A 14,700-nucleotide genomic window follows, 5' to 3' on the forward strand; every position below is an offset into this window, starting at 1 on the left:
GGAAATCATTCTAATCTTTGTGAAATCTTTCTAAAATCTTTGGAAAATATTTTTAATATTTTAAAGATATTTGGTAATATTTGTCAAATAATTAAAATTTTTGTGAAATCATTGATGCCTTTGTAAAATCTTTTTAATCTATGCAAAATCATTGCGAAATGTTTGAAACCTTTGGTATCCTTAGAAAATCTTTCTCAAATCTTTGAAATTACGGAAATACTTTTGAAATATTAGGTAATATTTGTGAAAATATTGAAAGCTTTGAGAAATCTCTTTCAAATCTATCTGAAATTTTTAGAAACCTGCGAAATATTTTAAATATTTTTTAAGTATTTGGCAGTATTCGTGAAATTATTGAAATCTTTGGAAATATGAATTTTATATTTGTATTTATTATTGACTAATTATTGTTCATTTATTATTCTTTACGTAATTTTTTTTTTCGTATACTGTTATCATACTATGTACAATTTGTGCTATTCAATATTATAAGTCTATTCTCCCACAGTCACCTTGAGGTAAAAAACACCCTAGCTGCTTCTGCAACTGTTTGGTTAAAAAGTGTGAATGAAAAATCTTACTTTAACTTAAGCTTATTTCTATTTAAATTCAGTTTGTATGAATTATCATTTAAGTGATTTTGACTTGTAAGTCGTGAAATTAAGGAGTGAAAAAAGTAACTTTTTAGGTAACTTAAAGTTACTTTATCTAGTAACTGTAACTGTAACTAATTGAAGTTACAAGTTAGGTAACTGTAACTGGTCAGATTTTTTCGCTAAGTAACGTAACAGTAACTAGTTACTGAAAAAAGCAACTTACCCAACATTGGTTTGATGGGCATGTTCCTGTCTTTGTCGCACACTCGTCACGTCTAGTTATGTCAAATGGTCAGAAAGTCAAAGAGGAGTCTCCTAGAACCGAAAATCGACGAGAGGGAGGTCCTAGCACTTTATGAGGTTTCGGAACATATAAAAGCCGGTCTGCTCTTCGATTCCACATCAAAACGAGACAAACGTCCTCGACATAGAAATCATGGTGAGTTTTAATCTTTACGTGTAACGCGTTTATATTCATTTTAATATTTAATTTCTTAATATTTGAAAGTTCTGAAAACAAAACCAAGAAACCAACGACCAAATTTGGACAACCACCATCAAATGTTCCTATTGTAATTATTGCAAACATTCATTTCTATATTCCATTTCTTTTCATTTTATTGATTTTTTTCTGAACAAAATATAAAAAAATTAAAACAGAAATTATGGCGGATTTTCTTCACGCGTAACGCGTCATGAATGGCGCGTTTATATTCATTTCAATATTTCGTTTCATTTCCTCTCATTGATTTTTTGTAAAATAGATATTAATATATATATATTATTTCTAAACTTACATATTCATTTACACTAATATTTCCATATTTACCTAATTTTCTATCTTTTCTTCTCTTTAGCACTATTAGTTTTATTTTAAATATTGAAAACACTACTATTATTACCCTCCGTAAACTCTAAATCTGAATTAGAAAAGATTCAACGAATTAAATCAGTTTTAGGGATTTTAACTGATAAATCAGTTCAACTATAACCAAATAGTTAAATTTACAAACAAAAAGATTAACTTTTTGTCAAAAAAAGTTTCAATACAGTTCATAAGATTTTAAACAAATTGTTATTTTCTCAACTAAAAAGGATCAATTTTTAACCAAATGGTGAAATCATGCACTAAAAAGGATGAATTTTTAACCAAAAATGTAATTTGAATTTTTAGTATAAAATATTTAACACATAAATGTATTTTCAAAAAAATAGTCCATTTTTAAACCAATAGTGAAATATAAAAAAACGATGATTTTTGAAGAACATTTTAAAATTTTCAAGCCAAAAAAACAAAATAGCAAAATAGGCAGATCTTACACCAAATACTTTGTTTTTTCAATTAAAAATTTGAATTTTCAAGAAAATAGTTACATTTTCAACCAAAATAGTAAATTTTTTAATACAATAATCAATTTTAAATTAAAATATATGGATTTTATACTAAAAGGATGAACTCTCTACCAATAAAATTAATTTGTATGAAAAAATATAGATTTTTTAACAAAGGAGGAAAATTTTTAAACAAGAAAGATTTTTCAGTCAAAAAAAAATGCAACAAAGTTGTTTAATTTTTAAGTAAAAAAAAAACAAGAAATTTGAAATGAAACAGTTAAATTTAAAAAATAAAAATATGAATTTTTAATTAAAAAGTTCATTTTCAAACAAATAGTTGAATTTAATCTCAAAAGACGAATTTTCAACCAGAACGGTGATTTCTTGACAAAATTGTGGAACTTTTTACAAAATATTAAAATTCTTAAACTAATAATAATAACTTTGATCAAAATAGATGAATTATTAACTAGAAATAATGTTGTAGACCTTTAAATAAAAAATAAACCATTTTCAATTTCCAACAACTTTTAGTTAAAAAATAAAATTAAGAAAAAATGAAATGTTAGCGAAATATGTACATTTTCCATGAAATAGTTGATTATTTAATTAAAAAAGACTAATTTTAAACAAAAAATAGAATACTTAAAGTAAAAGTTAAAAGAGCTATTTTTAAACAGACAAAATACCAATTTCTCAACAGAGTAGTTGAATCATCAACAAAAAGTTGTATTTTTAACCAAAAAAAATTAATTTTTAAAAAATGAGGTGAATTTTCAAACAAGAAAGATTTTTTAACCAAAAAAGCAACAAGAAAAACGTAGGAAAATTGCATTTTTAATAAAGAAAGCTCATTTTCAACCAAGAATATTGTAAACAATATATAACTGTAAAAACTGTTATAATAAAATAATAATAAATATGAAGACAAAAATTAATTCGTGAATCTTAGCATAATCTATGGACAAAATAAATTTAAATTTCACTGAACACCTCCGCCTTTGGAATGAAAAGAGTCGAATTAAACTCTCTCACCTCTGCTCTATGACAACATCTCTACTTTCGTTAAACGTACAATAATTATCCGTCCTCTCGTATGCACAAAAAATTCGAGTCCTCCCATTCACGCGTAATTTTTTCCATTCTTAAAGATTTACGCAATCTTAGTTTCTCTTTCATCAATCTTTCATCTTTCTCAATTTTTAATATATTTTGCATAGGGGGCACCTCCCTACAGTGGATAGTGCAACCTACAGTGGAGAATCACTAATTCAAAATATTTATGTACATAGAATAATTAATTTAATCTGATGAATAGTTAAGACACTATGCATATTAATAAATAAAAATCAATTATTTTTCTTTTATTTGTACTCTTTATCAATGATTATCTACTGTAGGTTGCATTATCCACGGTAAAAAGGTTTTCCCTACTGCATTTTTATTTCGCAAAATTAATCACAAAAGAACTTTTAATCCGAGGAGGCGCATCAATGTTAAATAAATTATAATTTTTATCAAACAAGAAAGAAAATTAGGTTTATTTTTCAAAATTTTGTTGTGGACTTTACAGAAAATTTTGTATGATTTGAGAACGATTAATAATAATAATAAACGATTAATAATAAATTTTTTTCTAAAAACAGTACTTTAATTTATTTTTAAAAATTTATAAAACATTAAAAATGTATTTTAAACGTATTTTCGCATTATCTATTCTTCAAGGTAGAATCAAAATTCGACTATTTGAATTAGATTCGAATTTTCTATAAGATTCCAGTTACCACGTTTTCTGGACATAGTTCGCGCATAACTGTATTAAATTACTTTATTTTTATATCAAAATTTTATTTTAAAAGTTAAAGAGTAAGAAAAATAAAACATCATTGCATTATTTATATTTGAATATTAATTTTCATAACAAAACCTTTCGAAAACGTTTAATTTGGCTACTGAACAAATTTATTTTTTAATTTCTCCAAAAAGGGTATTCAATATTGCATCATTTTTTCATCAAATATTTAAAATTAAAATCGCCTTCAATTGAAAATATTCAAAATTGAATAATTTTAAATTTCAAACCGTTAAAATTGAAGAATTTAAAAACGGTAAATTTTTTTAATCGAAATCTTTCTAAACAATATTCCAAATTATATCTGTTTAAAATATAATTCTTAAAAATTTAATAATTTCAAATTCTGTATTTTCAAAATTAAAGAGTTTTTAATTGCATTTCTTAGAAATTATAGAACTTTCGATTGTAAATCTTTAAAATTGAAGAGTTTTTAATTGGCTGGGTCTAGGTTCGCTTTTAACATGGACAATTTAGAATAAAATATAAGAAATTTCTTAGTTTTAACATTAATAATGCTAATAAATTATTAAATAAAGAAATTTTAACTTTTAAGTTTGAGAATCATCCAAATTTGAATTTTTTACGAATGCAACACTACAAGCCAAGAGTTTTCAATAGTCAATCTCTAAATGTTTGAATTTTGAATATTTAAAATTGAAATATGAAATTCTGTTAATTTGACATTTGAAAATTTCGAATTGAAAACTTGATTTTTTTATCCCAATGATAGAAATTTTAAAGTTGTTATTTATATATAATAAAAATTAAAGGGCTTTCAATTTAGACAATTTAGAATTTAAAATTATGCGAGTTTAAGTATTGAAATTAAAAATTCTGTTATTTTCATGATTTACATTCAATATTTTATTAATTTGAAGGATTTAGAATTGAAAAATTGACTTTTGATCTTTAAAATAATCGTTCTAAATTGACTCTTCAAATCTGTAAGGCTCTGATTTTTTAACATTTATAATAAATAGTCTTAAATTTTAATAAATTATATAATTTATTTGATTAAATAATTTAATAATTATATAATTTAAATAAATTATAGTTGAAAATTATGCAAATTTCAAGCTAAAAAAATTCTGTAATTTGTATGACTTACATTCAAAACTTCTTCAAATGCACAAGTTTTAAATGAAAACTTGACTTTTTATCTACAAAATCACCCAAATTTCAGAATTTCTACTTAAAAATCTTTAAAATTAAAGAATGTTTAATTTGGACAATTGAATGTTATGCAAGTTTGGGTTTTAGAATTAAAAGTGATGTGGTTGTGAAAATCGCAGAAATTTAAATTCTAAAACAGATCATGAAGATTTACATGCGAAAATTCATCAATCTTAATAATTTTGAATTTAAAACTCTTGGCTTTTCGTCTTCAAAATAGTCGAAATTTAAGAATTTTTATTTATATATTTTTATTATTTAGGAGTTTTCAACTACAAATCTTAAACATTGAAATTATGGAAAACATTGGCACTATGATAATTTTGAATTATGCACATTAGAAATCTAGTGTTTTAATGAAAGTCACAGATTACTGCAATTCGATTGACATTCAAATTAATTATATTTGCAGTAAAGTCTTTGGAGCTGTTTGAAAATGTATTCTAATTTATGATCATTATTAAATTTTATAGTACTTTACATTCAAGCATATATTTCAATTTGATCATTAGGCAATCAAAATAAGAAACTTGTAATCAGCGCGCATAATGGTTATTTCCCTAATTTGAATTTCGCGCCATTATTTTATGCCGGATTTAGTTTAGATTAAAATTATTTCTGGTACTTTCCAAAGCAATTAAGTATTTTCACTTCAACCATCAGCTAACTTCACTTCGTAGAAAGCTGAGGGGAAAATAATGGACGAAATGCATGGAACAAAATTTTATTTCGATAATATATTTGTAATTAATAATAAGTCTTATCACTTTATTATTTCAGTAAATAGTAATTAAAAAATCTAAACTATTTTTCAAATACACTTAGATAGAAAAAATTAGCTTTTACAAAGATATTAGCAAAATAGGGCAAAAATAAACTTATTCCCATGCATTTGGTCATATGAAGTCTTGGAAAGCAGGAACCAACGAGCGCTCGAGCGATAGGCAGGAGTAGGAATGACGCGCAGAAAACGCGACGAAAGACCGTTTAGTACAGGGACGACGGAAGCGGTGTTGGGTGTATGGAGTAGCCTCCACCTAAAACTCAGACGGGTGGGGAATTTTCAATGGGTATTTTAAAAAAATATTATTAGTAATGAAATTCATTCCCCACCCAAACTGAAATTGTTCCGTCGACCCTGGTTCAGTCTTTCGTAGCATTTTCTATGCGCCATCCCCACCCCTACCTACCGTTAGAGCGCACGTTCGGTTCTGCTTGCCGAGCTTTTATATAGTAATTCGTAAAATTAAACGGGGATACATTATAAGAGAATAGTTAATTTTTCCAAAGTTTGGCAAGGACAATAAGCCAATGTCGCCAAATATCCGTAATAAGAGTCTATTTTAGAAAATCCATGCTAATAAAAATAATTTTTTTTTTTAAACAGAAATTCGCAATTGCTTCGCTTTTTGCCTTGGTGGCGTTGGCATCTGCAGCTCCAGCAGTAGAGCAAACCCCAAAACCAATCGCTATCCTAAGAAGTAGTGAAAATGGGCCAAATCCGGATGGTTCTTACAACTGGAGTTACGAAACCGAAAATGGAATCCAGGCCCAAGAACAGGGGGAATTGAGATCCTTCGCTAAGTCCGCAGACGCTGAATCAAATGGAGCTGCAGTCGTGGCCCAAGGAGCTTTCAGCTATACTGCCGATGATGGAACCCCAATTTCCCTTACATACATTGCTGACGAAAATGGTTTTCAGCCCCAGGGTGCCCATTTGCCAGTTACCCCTGCAGTTCCAGAGGGCATCCTCAGGGCTTTGGAATGGATCGCAAATCACCCGGAAGAAGACAAACTGACTAAATAAATAACCAGATTTTGAAATTTGCTTAATAAAAAAATGATATAATTTCAAATGGTATTTCATTAGCAAAAAAAAAATTAAGAACGATAAAAATTTATATTCCTTTATAGGGTCCAAAATTATTATTAGTATTAATATTACGATGCGTCTAGTCCCGAGCAATTGAGGCAGCTTGGAAAAAGTTGCAGTGCGATAAGATATTTCGTTAATGTTAATATTAGTTCTAATTGTTATATATCTTGATATTTGTTTACAATTTGAATTAATATCCTTTTTTTAACAATAGTAATTGTAGATAAAGAACTGAGATACAACTGACTGGCTCTGTGCCAAAATGTACAAACACTTTTTTACGTCTTTCAGCTCAGAACAGTTGGTGTTTTTATTTTTATTTTGAAAAAATAGTTTAAGAGATGCATATTGTATAATATTGTAATAAAATTGATGTATGATACAAAATGGTATTGTTTGACAAAAGGATGTCTGAAACAGAATCTCCTCAAGTGTCAGTAAAAAATTCTTAATTATTTTGCCTATTAGGAGGGAGAAGAGAAGAGCCACTGTGAGGTTAGCCGAGAGAGAGCCGCTAACCAACGTGCATGTCCGGCGTGCGCGCGCACGCTTGCCGCTCATCCAAACGTACGTCCAACCGAGATTCCGGTCGACTCTGCTACATGTTGCGCAGGCCAGTCTCGTGTACAGTCGAAAATGCACGAGCTGGAACTCGAGGTCGTCCGACTTCACAATTCGTTTTCGGTGGCGAATTGGTTATTAGGAGCAGTTTTTAAGTAAACTGAATTTTGCAGAGTGTTAAGAGAATGAAAAAAAGATCATGGGAAAATTCTAAATAAATGTTTTGTAATGAATTCTAAGAGAGAATTTATAAAAGCTTACAAAACATTTTTTATTATTTCGTAAAATTTGTGAAAGTGTGTAGAAGATTTTGAAGCAAAATGTTATAATTTTTCTATATTACATAATTTTAAAGAAATTAAGGAACATAATTCGTTTTAGCCCTTTTTGTGCAATTTTGTTGCACAATTTTTTTTTATGCTTTCATTGGTTTAAAAAATGTACTATTAAATTTGAGTAAGTTTAATAGATACTCAAAATTTTGGAAACGATTCAACAAAAATGAAAACCTTCAAAGAATTTTGTAAGGATTGACGAAAAGGAAATAAATTTTTAGATCCTAGGTATAATTAAAATAATTTAGTATTTCAAAAAATTAATTTTAATAGATCATTTAAAAACATTTCAAACATTAGACAAAATTTCAAACATTGTTAAAGAAGATTCTAAAATATTTTAAAGGCAACTTTTTTAATTTTGCAGAATTCAACAAGAAATTTTTAAATAATTAAAGATTGGAAGGTTTGAAGGTCGGGCAAGATCAAAAAAAAATATCCTAATATTCGTGTGAAAATTACAAGTCATTTTTCATTTTGAAAATTGAACTTTAAAGCAAATGTTTCAATTCGGTGACATTAAAAAAAATTAATGTAAAAAATCGAGTAAATCCAAGAAATATTTCGTAGAATGAAAGAAATTCAGAAGAATTTAAACTTTAGAAGATTTTTAGAAATGCAGATTTTAAAAGAATAAATAAAAAATTTCTTAAAATGCTTAGGAAAAGTTAGAAGATTACAAGGCATTTTTTGATACTTTAAATGATTTTTTTACATTTTGGGAAATATTTGAGTCAGCTAAAAATACTTTCAAGAACTTAAGAAGTTTTAAATAGATAATAAATGTTCAAAAACTTGGAAACAATTCCGAAAATTTATTAAATACTTCTTGATTTCTTCCAAACTTCTTAAACATCTTTTAAAGACTCAAATTTTTCCTAAAATGTTGTAAAATCCTATAAAATAAAACAATTTCATTAAAATCTTTTAAAATCTTTTCTGACATATCTGATATATTAAATTTGTTTTTAAATTATCTTAAGAATCTTATAATAATTATATTTATATAAATTTAAAAACAAACTGATAATACTTAATTTCCTGCTCTCAATTTTAAGAATATAATTTCAACTCGAATTAAAGAACTCAAAAACTTTTGACAATTAAATAGTTATTCAAAATTTGTATGTTATGTCATTATTATTCATATTTTGTATTCCTTACGGTGTTGAAAAAAAGTTTTAAATGGGTGAATTTCATGTAGTACTCAAATTAGGTTACTTCAATACGCTGAAACTCTTCGATAGCGCCTATTTTTCGGCTGACGGTGGGCGGAAACTAACTCGTTATAGGCTGCTCCGCTTTTCTTTGTTCACGTCTGAGTGCTCGCCTGAGTGACAACCGCAGACGCCGCGCACCACGCAAGCTCCTGTTACACCTATCTGTGGCGCGGCGTCAATTCTCGCAAGGTCTATAGAAATGATGGTCAATAAAGGGTTTCACTGTATTTTCATGACTGCAAAAATATTGAGAAACCATTAAGTGTTACACCAACATATTGTTTTATTTATTTATAGATAATACTACATATTGAAAAAACTTTTCTTACACTAAACAAAAGTCTTTTATGCTTTTAAACATAATATAAAAAATATTATGTAAGGAAGTTTCGGGGGGCGGGGGGTCGAAAATAAATTTTACGGTTTGTTACATTGTGAGAGGGGTAGGGGCTAAAAAGGTCGAAAATATTTTTACATAATATGTGAACGCTCTTTAAAAGAAAGACTTCAAATATATGTAATGAAGTCTTGAAATATTTAATGATTATGCTTTTCAGAAATTCTTATGAATGTTTTATACGGTGAATAAGACTTATCTAATTAACAAAAATTTTTTAAAAATTTGTTTATTCTCTTGGAACCTTTCGAGACTCTTTTGAAGCGTCTAAAGTTTATTTTTGAAATATTAAAAAATCTACATTTCTAAGGATCCTCTACAGTTTAAATTCTTTCTGAATATCTTCAATTCTACTAAATATTTCTTTAATTTACTCAATTTGTTCAATTAATTTTTTCAAACTCTTACTGAATTAAAACATATTGCTTAAAAATCTACGCTCTTTTCCGAAATTTTAGGAAGTCGTTTGATATATTTTTTAAAACCTTTTTTAACTTTCTCTTAAAGTTAATTTTTCAAACGAGACTTTAAATCATGTAACAATTTTTGCTCTAAACTCACGCGCTTCTGTGAATTAATTTCTTATTTCTCACCGTGTAGGAACCGAAAAATGTTTTTTTTGTGAAACCTTACAAAATTCTTTAGAAATGTTTATAGGTTTTAATTATTGTTGAATCGTTTCAAAAATAAATGAGAATCTCTTAAATTTATTTAAATTTGAAAGTACATTTTTTAAGCCAACATAAACATAAAAAATTGTGCAACAAAATTGCAGAAGACGGTTTAAAGAGAATAATGTTCCTTAATTTTTCTAAAATTATGTATCATGGCAAAATCATAAAATTTTGCTTCAAAATCTTTTACAAACTTCTTAAAAATATGAGAAAATAATAAAAAAATGTTTTGTAATCTTTTTCCAATTTTCTCTTAGGATTCATTTCAACACAATGATTACAAATTTTCCTATGGAATTTTTTTCATTCTCGTGACCCCCTACACAATTCAGTTTACTTAAAAACTCCCCTTATAGCCAGTTAGCCACCGAAAGAAAATTGTAAAGTCAGGCGAGCTTGGGTTCGTGCTCGTGCATTTTCGTATTTACACGAGGCTGGCGTGCGCAACATGTAGCAGAGCAGATTTGAATCAGTTTCTTCCAGATGGGAAAATGGTGGGGGTCGAAAAATCAGGCATTCCAAAAGATACTTGTTCGTGTACGGATTTTTGCATTTTAGAGTAAAATGTACGAGATGTGTTCAAAAAGTAAGGTAATTTTTCAATTTTCGCGGGCTACGTACATTCAACTTTTAAATTTTTTGTTTTGTTGTGTTGGTACACTCGTCACGATCATATGTTCACAGTTTTGACTATATAGCTCGTGTTGTTTTTCTGGCAGAGGCGTAAAAGGTTAGAAGGGTTTGGTGTGCTCAGCGATTTTCTTGTTTCGAAAAAAATGGAGCAAAGAGTTTGCATTAAATTTTGTGTGAAAAATGGAATCCAGTGCTCTAAAACTCTTGGAATGTTGAGAGTTGCATACGGTGAGTCTACTCTGAGTAAGAAAAATGTGTATAAGTGGTACAACCTGTTCCAAGAGGGCCGAGAGGATGTCGAAGACGAACCTCGCCCTGGACGTTCCAGCACGTCAACAACAGATGAAAACGTTCAAGCAGTGAAAGAAATGGTGTTGAAAAATCGCCGAATTACTATCAGAGAAGTTGCTGAAAATGTTGGCATATCGGTTGGCTCAGGCCATGCTATCTTTTCGGACGTTTTGGGCATGAGACATGTGTTAGCGAAATTTGTTCCAAAACTGCTTAATTTTGATCAAAAGATCCATCGCATGACCATCGCTCAGGAGATGTTGAATGAAGTCAATAATGATCCTGATTTTTTTCAAAAGGGTTATAACTGGGGATGAATCGTGGGTATATGGTTATGACGTCGAAACTAAAGCCCAATCGTCTCAGTGGAAGCATCCTGAGTCTCCAAGACCGAAAAAAGCCCGTCAAGTTTGGTCAAATGTGAAGGTTTTGCTCACTGTCTTCTTTGATTACCGTAGCGTAGTGTATCAGGAATTCTTACCATAAGGTCGGACGGTCAATAGGGAGTATTACCTTTAAGTTATGCGCCGTTTGCGAGAGACGATACGCAAAAAACGTCCGCTCATTCACCGTTGCTTGTGAAAGATTTTCTGACCAAAAACAGCATCACAGTCATGCCTCAGCCTCAATATTCACCGGATTTGACCCCCAGTGACTTTTTTCTTTTCCCAAAACTGAAGAGACCCATGAAAGGACATCGATTTTCAACGATTGAGGAGATAAAAACTGCATCGCTGAAAGAATTCAAGGCTATACCACAAAATGAACATCAAAAGTACTTCGATGATTGGCAAAAGCGTTGGCATAAGTGTATTATATCTAGGGGGGATTACTTTGAAGGGGACAACATAAATATTGAGGAATAAATGAATATTTTTTGAGAAAACCATAAAGTCACCTTATTTTTTGAACACACCTCGTACATTAGGAAAAATGAAAAAAATAAAATGATGAGAAAATTCTGTTAAAAAATAATCAGCTATCTTCCATAGGTTTTGAGTTATATTATATTGAAGAATTCCCACATTTTCGGATTTTCAGCGGAAACTCACTAAGTTAAAAAAACACTCTGCAACTTAGCACCTATTCACTGCTCGGAAAATTGTTTTACATTTGAGGGAAGGCAGACCTGTGCTCACAAAAAAGAACAATGTCCTACCCATAATACCTCATAAGTTATAACCCATTAAAGTTGACGATTTTTGCCTCTTTTTAAGGTCGAATTAAATTATAATTACTTTTATGTCACAAAAGTTCTCAAGAAAGTACTTGACTGTGGTTATAACAAAATTTTTTAGAAACAATTATTGACACAAATATTTGTTTAATGATAAAAAAATATTTTCAATCAATTACAATCACTTTTTCGTCACAAAAGTACTAACAAATTGCCAAAAAGTAATCATAAGTGGCGATAGCAAGATTTTGTTATAAATAATGGGAAATGGGAAAACATGAGAAATTAATTATATACTCTTTGGAAAGGTTAAAAGGAACCCCTAACGAAACCTTCTCATTCAAAATAGTGGAAGTGGGATTTTTCCCGAAACCCAACTATTAGATGCCTGAAATAGAGCTGATTAGAGCCAGTGTGAAATTAGGAGAGAGAAGATGGCAATGCAATGTGCGTGCTCAGCGTGCGCGCGCACACATGCCGCTCATCCAAACGTAGGTCCAACCGAGGTTCTCCGCCTTTGAAAGACGAGTTGCGCTGGTCAAGTTGCCGTACAGTAGTTTTAGTCCGCTCCCTGCCTTTCATTAAAAAATAATATTTGAAACGAATTTATGTTTATTTTAGAGTTTGAATTGAGAATTTTGTATTGGATTCAGTTCAAAATATTTTTAGTTATGGAATAAAATGATTCTCTTTAATTTGAAGTAAAGCTAGAAAATTATTTTTTATAATTTTTAATATTTATTATTGTTGTTATTATTATTCAACTTGTTTCGGGTAAAACCTCTTTTACAGCATCAGCCACGGACTAATCAGATGAGGATGTTATAAATTAATTTAATACTATGTTTGAAATTTTTTGTAATGTCCATACACAACGAACGCGAATATTATTATTATTATTATTATTATTATTATTATTATTATTATTATTATACAGTTGCGCTAAAGACCTTTTAAAGTAAGAGTTCATTCGGTTCTAAACTCGTTACGCTGCTGAGATACTGCTCTCACACAGGTCGCTGATCAATCTCTCTAGCAATCACCCCAGTCGAAGAGCTTCACACTGTCATAAAATGTTATGGATTACACAAAAACACTCAAACTTTTAAATAGCTTTACTAATTATATTGATATAAATACTAGTAATATTAAATAAAATAAAATAAATTTATTATCGCTGTTTATATTTTTTTATTGAAACTTTACTTTATATAAACTATCTTTTTGATGAAGATCATTATTTAAGTTTTAATAGACATAAAAGAAGCACCTTTTGCTCATAAAAATTCCATCTTGTTTCGACAGATATTAGTCATTCTGTTCCCTGTAAAAGATCGTAATCCTCAGATCAGGCAAATAAGTTGTTTACTGACTACGTAATTTTTTCCAGTTTTCTCAGAAGTGCTTCATTAAAGAAATTTATTAAAATAAGAATAAAAATGGTAAAGCAGTAAGTGTAAATTATTTATATTCGAAAAAATTTTGCAAGTTCTTTCGAAATTATTTTTGTATATTTATTTTGTATATTTATTTAGTTTGTTATTAACATTTCTTCAAAATCGCTTAAAAATTTGCATAATTTTTTAGAAATTACTTGAAATATTTTGAATTTATTTGAAATCCCTTTTATCTTATTTTAGTTCGGATGCTAGCGGAGGTAGAGCGACTTTTTCACAAACTAAAAATATATTCATATTTTATTAGGATTAGTGAATACCAGTAGACACAAAAAAATTCCTTGAAATCCTTGAAACTCCTTAAAATTTTAAAAATTTACTAAAATATTTTTAAAAGTTTTAAAATTATTTGAAATGTTTCTAAATCTCCTCAAATTTATTCAAATAGCTAGGATTATTTCTAAATTCCATGAAATCTTGGAAATGTCCTAAAATTTGTTGGCATTTCCGGAAATTACTTGAAATTTGTCCAAAACTCTCAAAATCTGGTAAAACCTTACAAAATCTCTTAAATCCTCTGGAATTCTCATAAAAATTACTGAAACTCTTAAAATTTCGGGAAAGCCCTTGAAATCCTTTAAAAATCCATGAAACCCCTTAAAATCTCTTGAAATCTTTTATATCATTAGAAATTTCGTATTATTCTTGTAAATCTATTACATTTCTAAAATCTCTCGAAATGTTTGAAAATCTTTTGAAATTTCTTGAAATAACTGAAATTATTTATAAATTCATTGAAATTTAAAAAATTTCCTGAAATTTATCAAAACCTTTTGAAATTACTTGAAAGTTTTCCCAATCTCCCCAACTCCTTTAAAATCCTACACAATTTCTTTAAAAATCTGGAATTCTCCTGAAATCCTATAAAATGCACAAATTCTTCCAAAACTCTGTACATCTTTTAAATCCTTAGAAATCTCGTTTAATTCTTCATATCTTTCCTAAATTTTTGAAATCCTCTAAAATTCTATAAAATCTCTTAAAAATTCTGCACTTTCGCTCAAATTTTTAAAAATCTTAACTTTTTCTGGAAATCCCTTAAAATCATTCAAAATGCACAAAGTCCTAAAAAATCTCTGGATATCTTTCAAATATTTGGAAATATCGTTCAATTCTTTAA

General features: G+C 28.6%; 1 protein-coding gene across 1 annotated transcript; it reads left to right on the top strand.

Annotated features, from left to right (window-relative positions):
- Nucleotides 1-1,017: 1,017 nt before the first annotated feature.
- LOC117168828 (endocuticle structural glycoprotein SgAbd-1-like) lies at nt 1,018-7,170 on the top strand. The gene is made up of 2 exons (XM_033354678.1): nt 1,018-1,035; nt 6,347-7,170. The coding sequence occupies exons 1-2, from the start codon at nt 1,033-1,035 to the stop codon at nt 6,764-6,766; spliced, it is 423 nt and encodes a 140-aa protein (XP_033210569.1). The 5' UTR covers nt 1,018-1,032; the 3' UTR covers nt 6,767-7,170.
- The last annotated feature ends 7,530 nt before the right edge of the window (nt 7,171-14,700 follow it).

Source organism: Belonocnema kinseyi, chromosome 1, assembly GCF_010883055.1.
Source record: "Belonocnema kinseyi isolate 2016_QV_RU_SX_M_011 chromosome 1, B_treatae_v1, whole genome shotgun sequence".
Taxonomy (NCBI): domain Eukaryota; kingdom Metazoa; phylum Arthropoda; class Insecta; order Hymenoptera; family Cynipidae; genus Belonocnema; species Belonocnema kinseyi.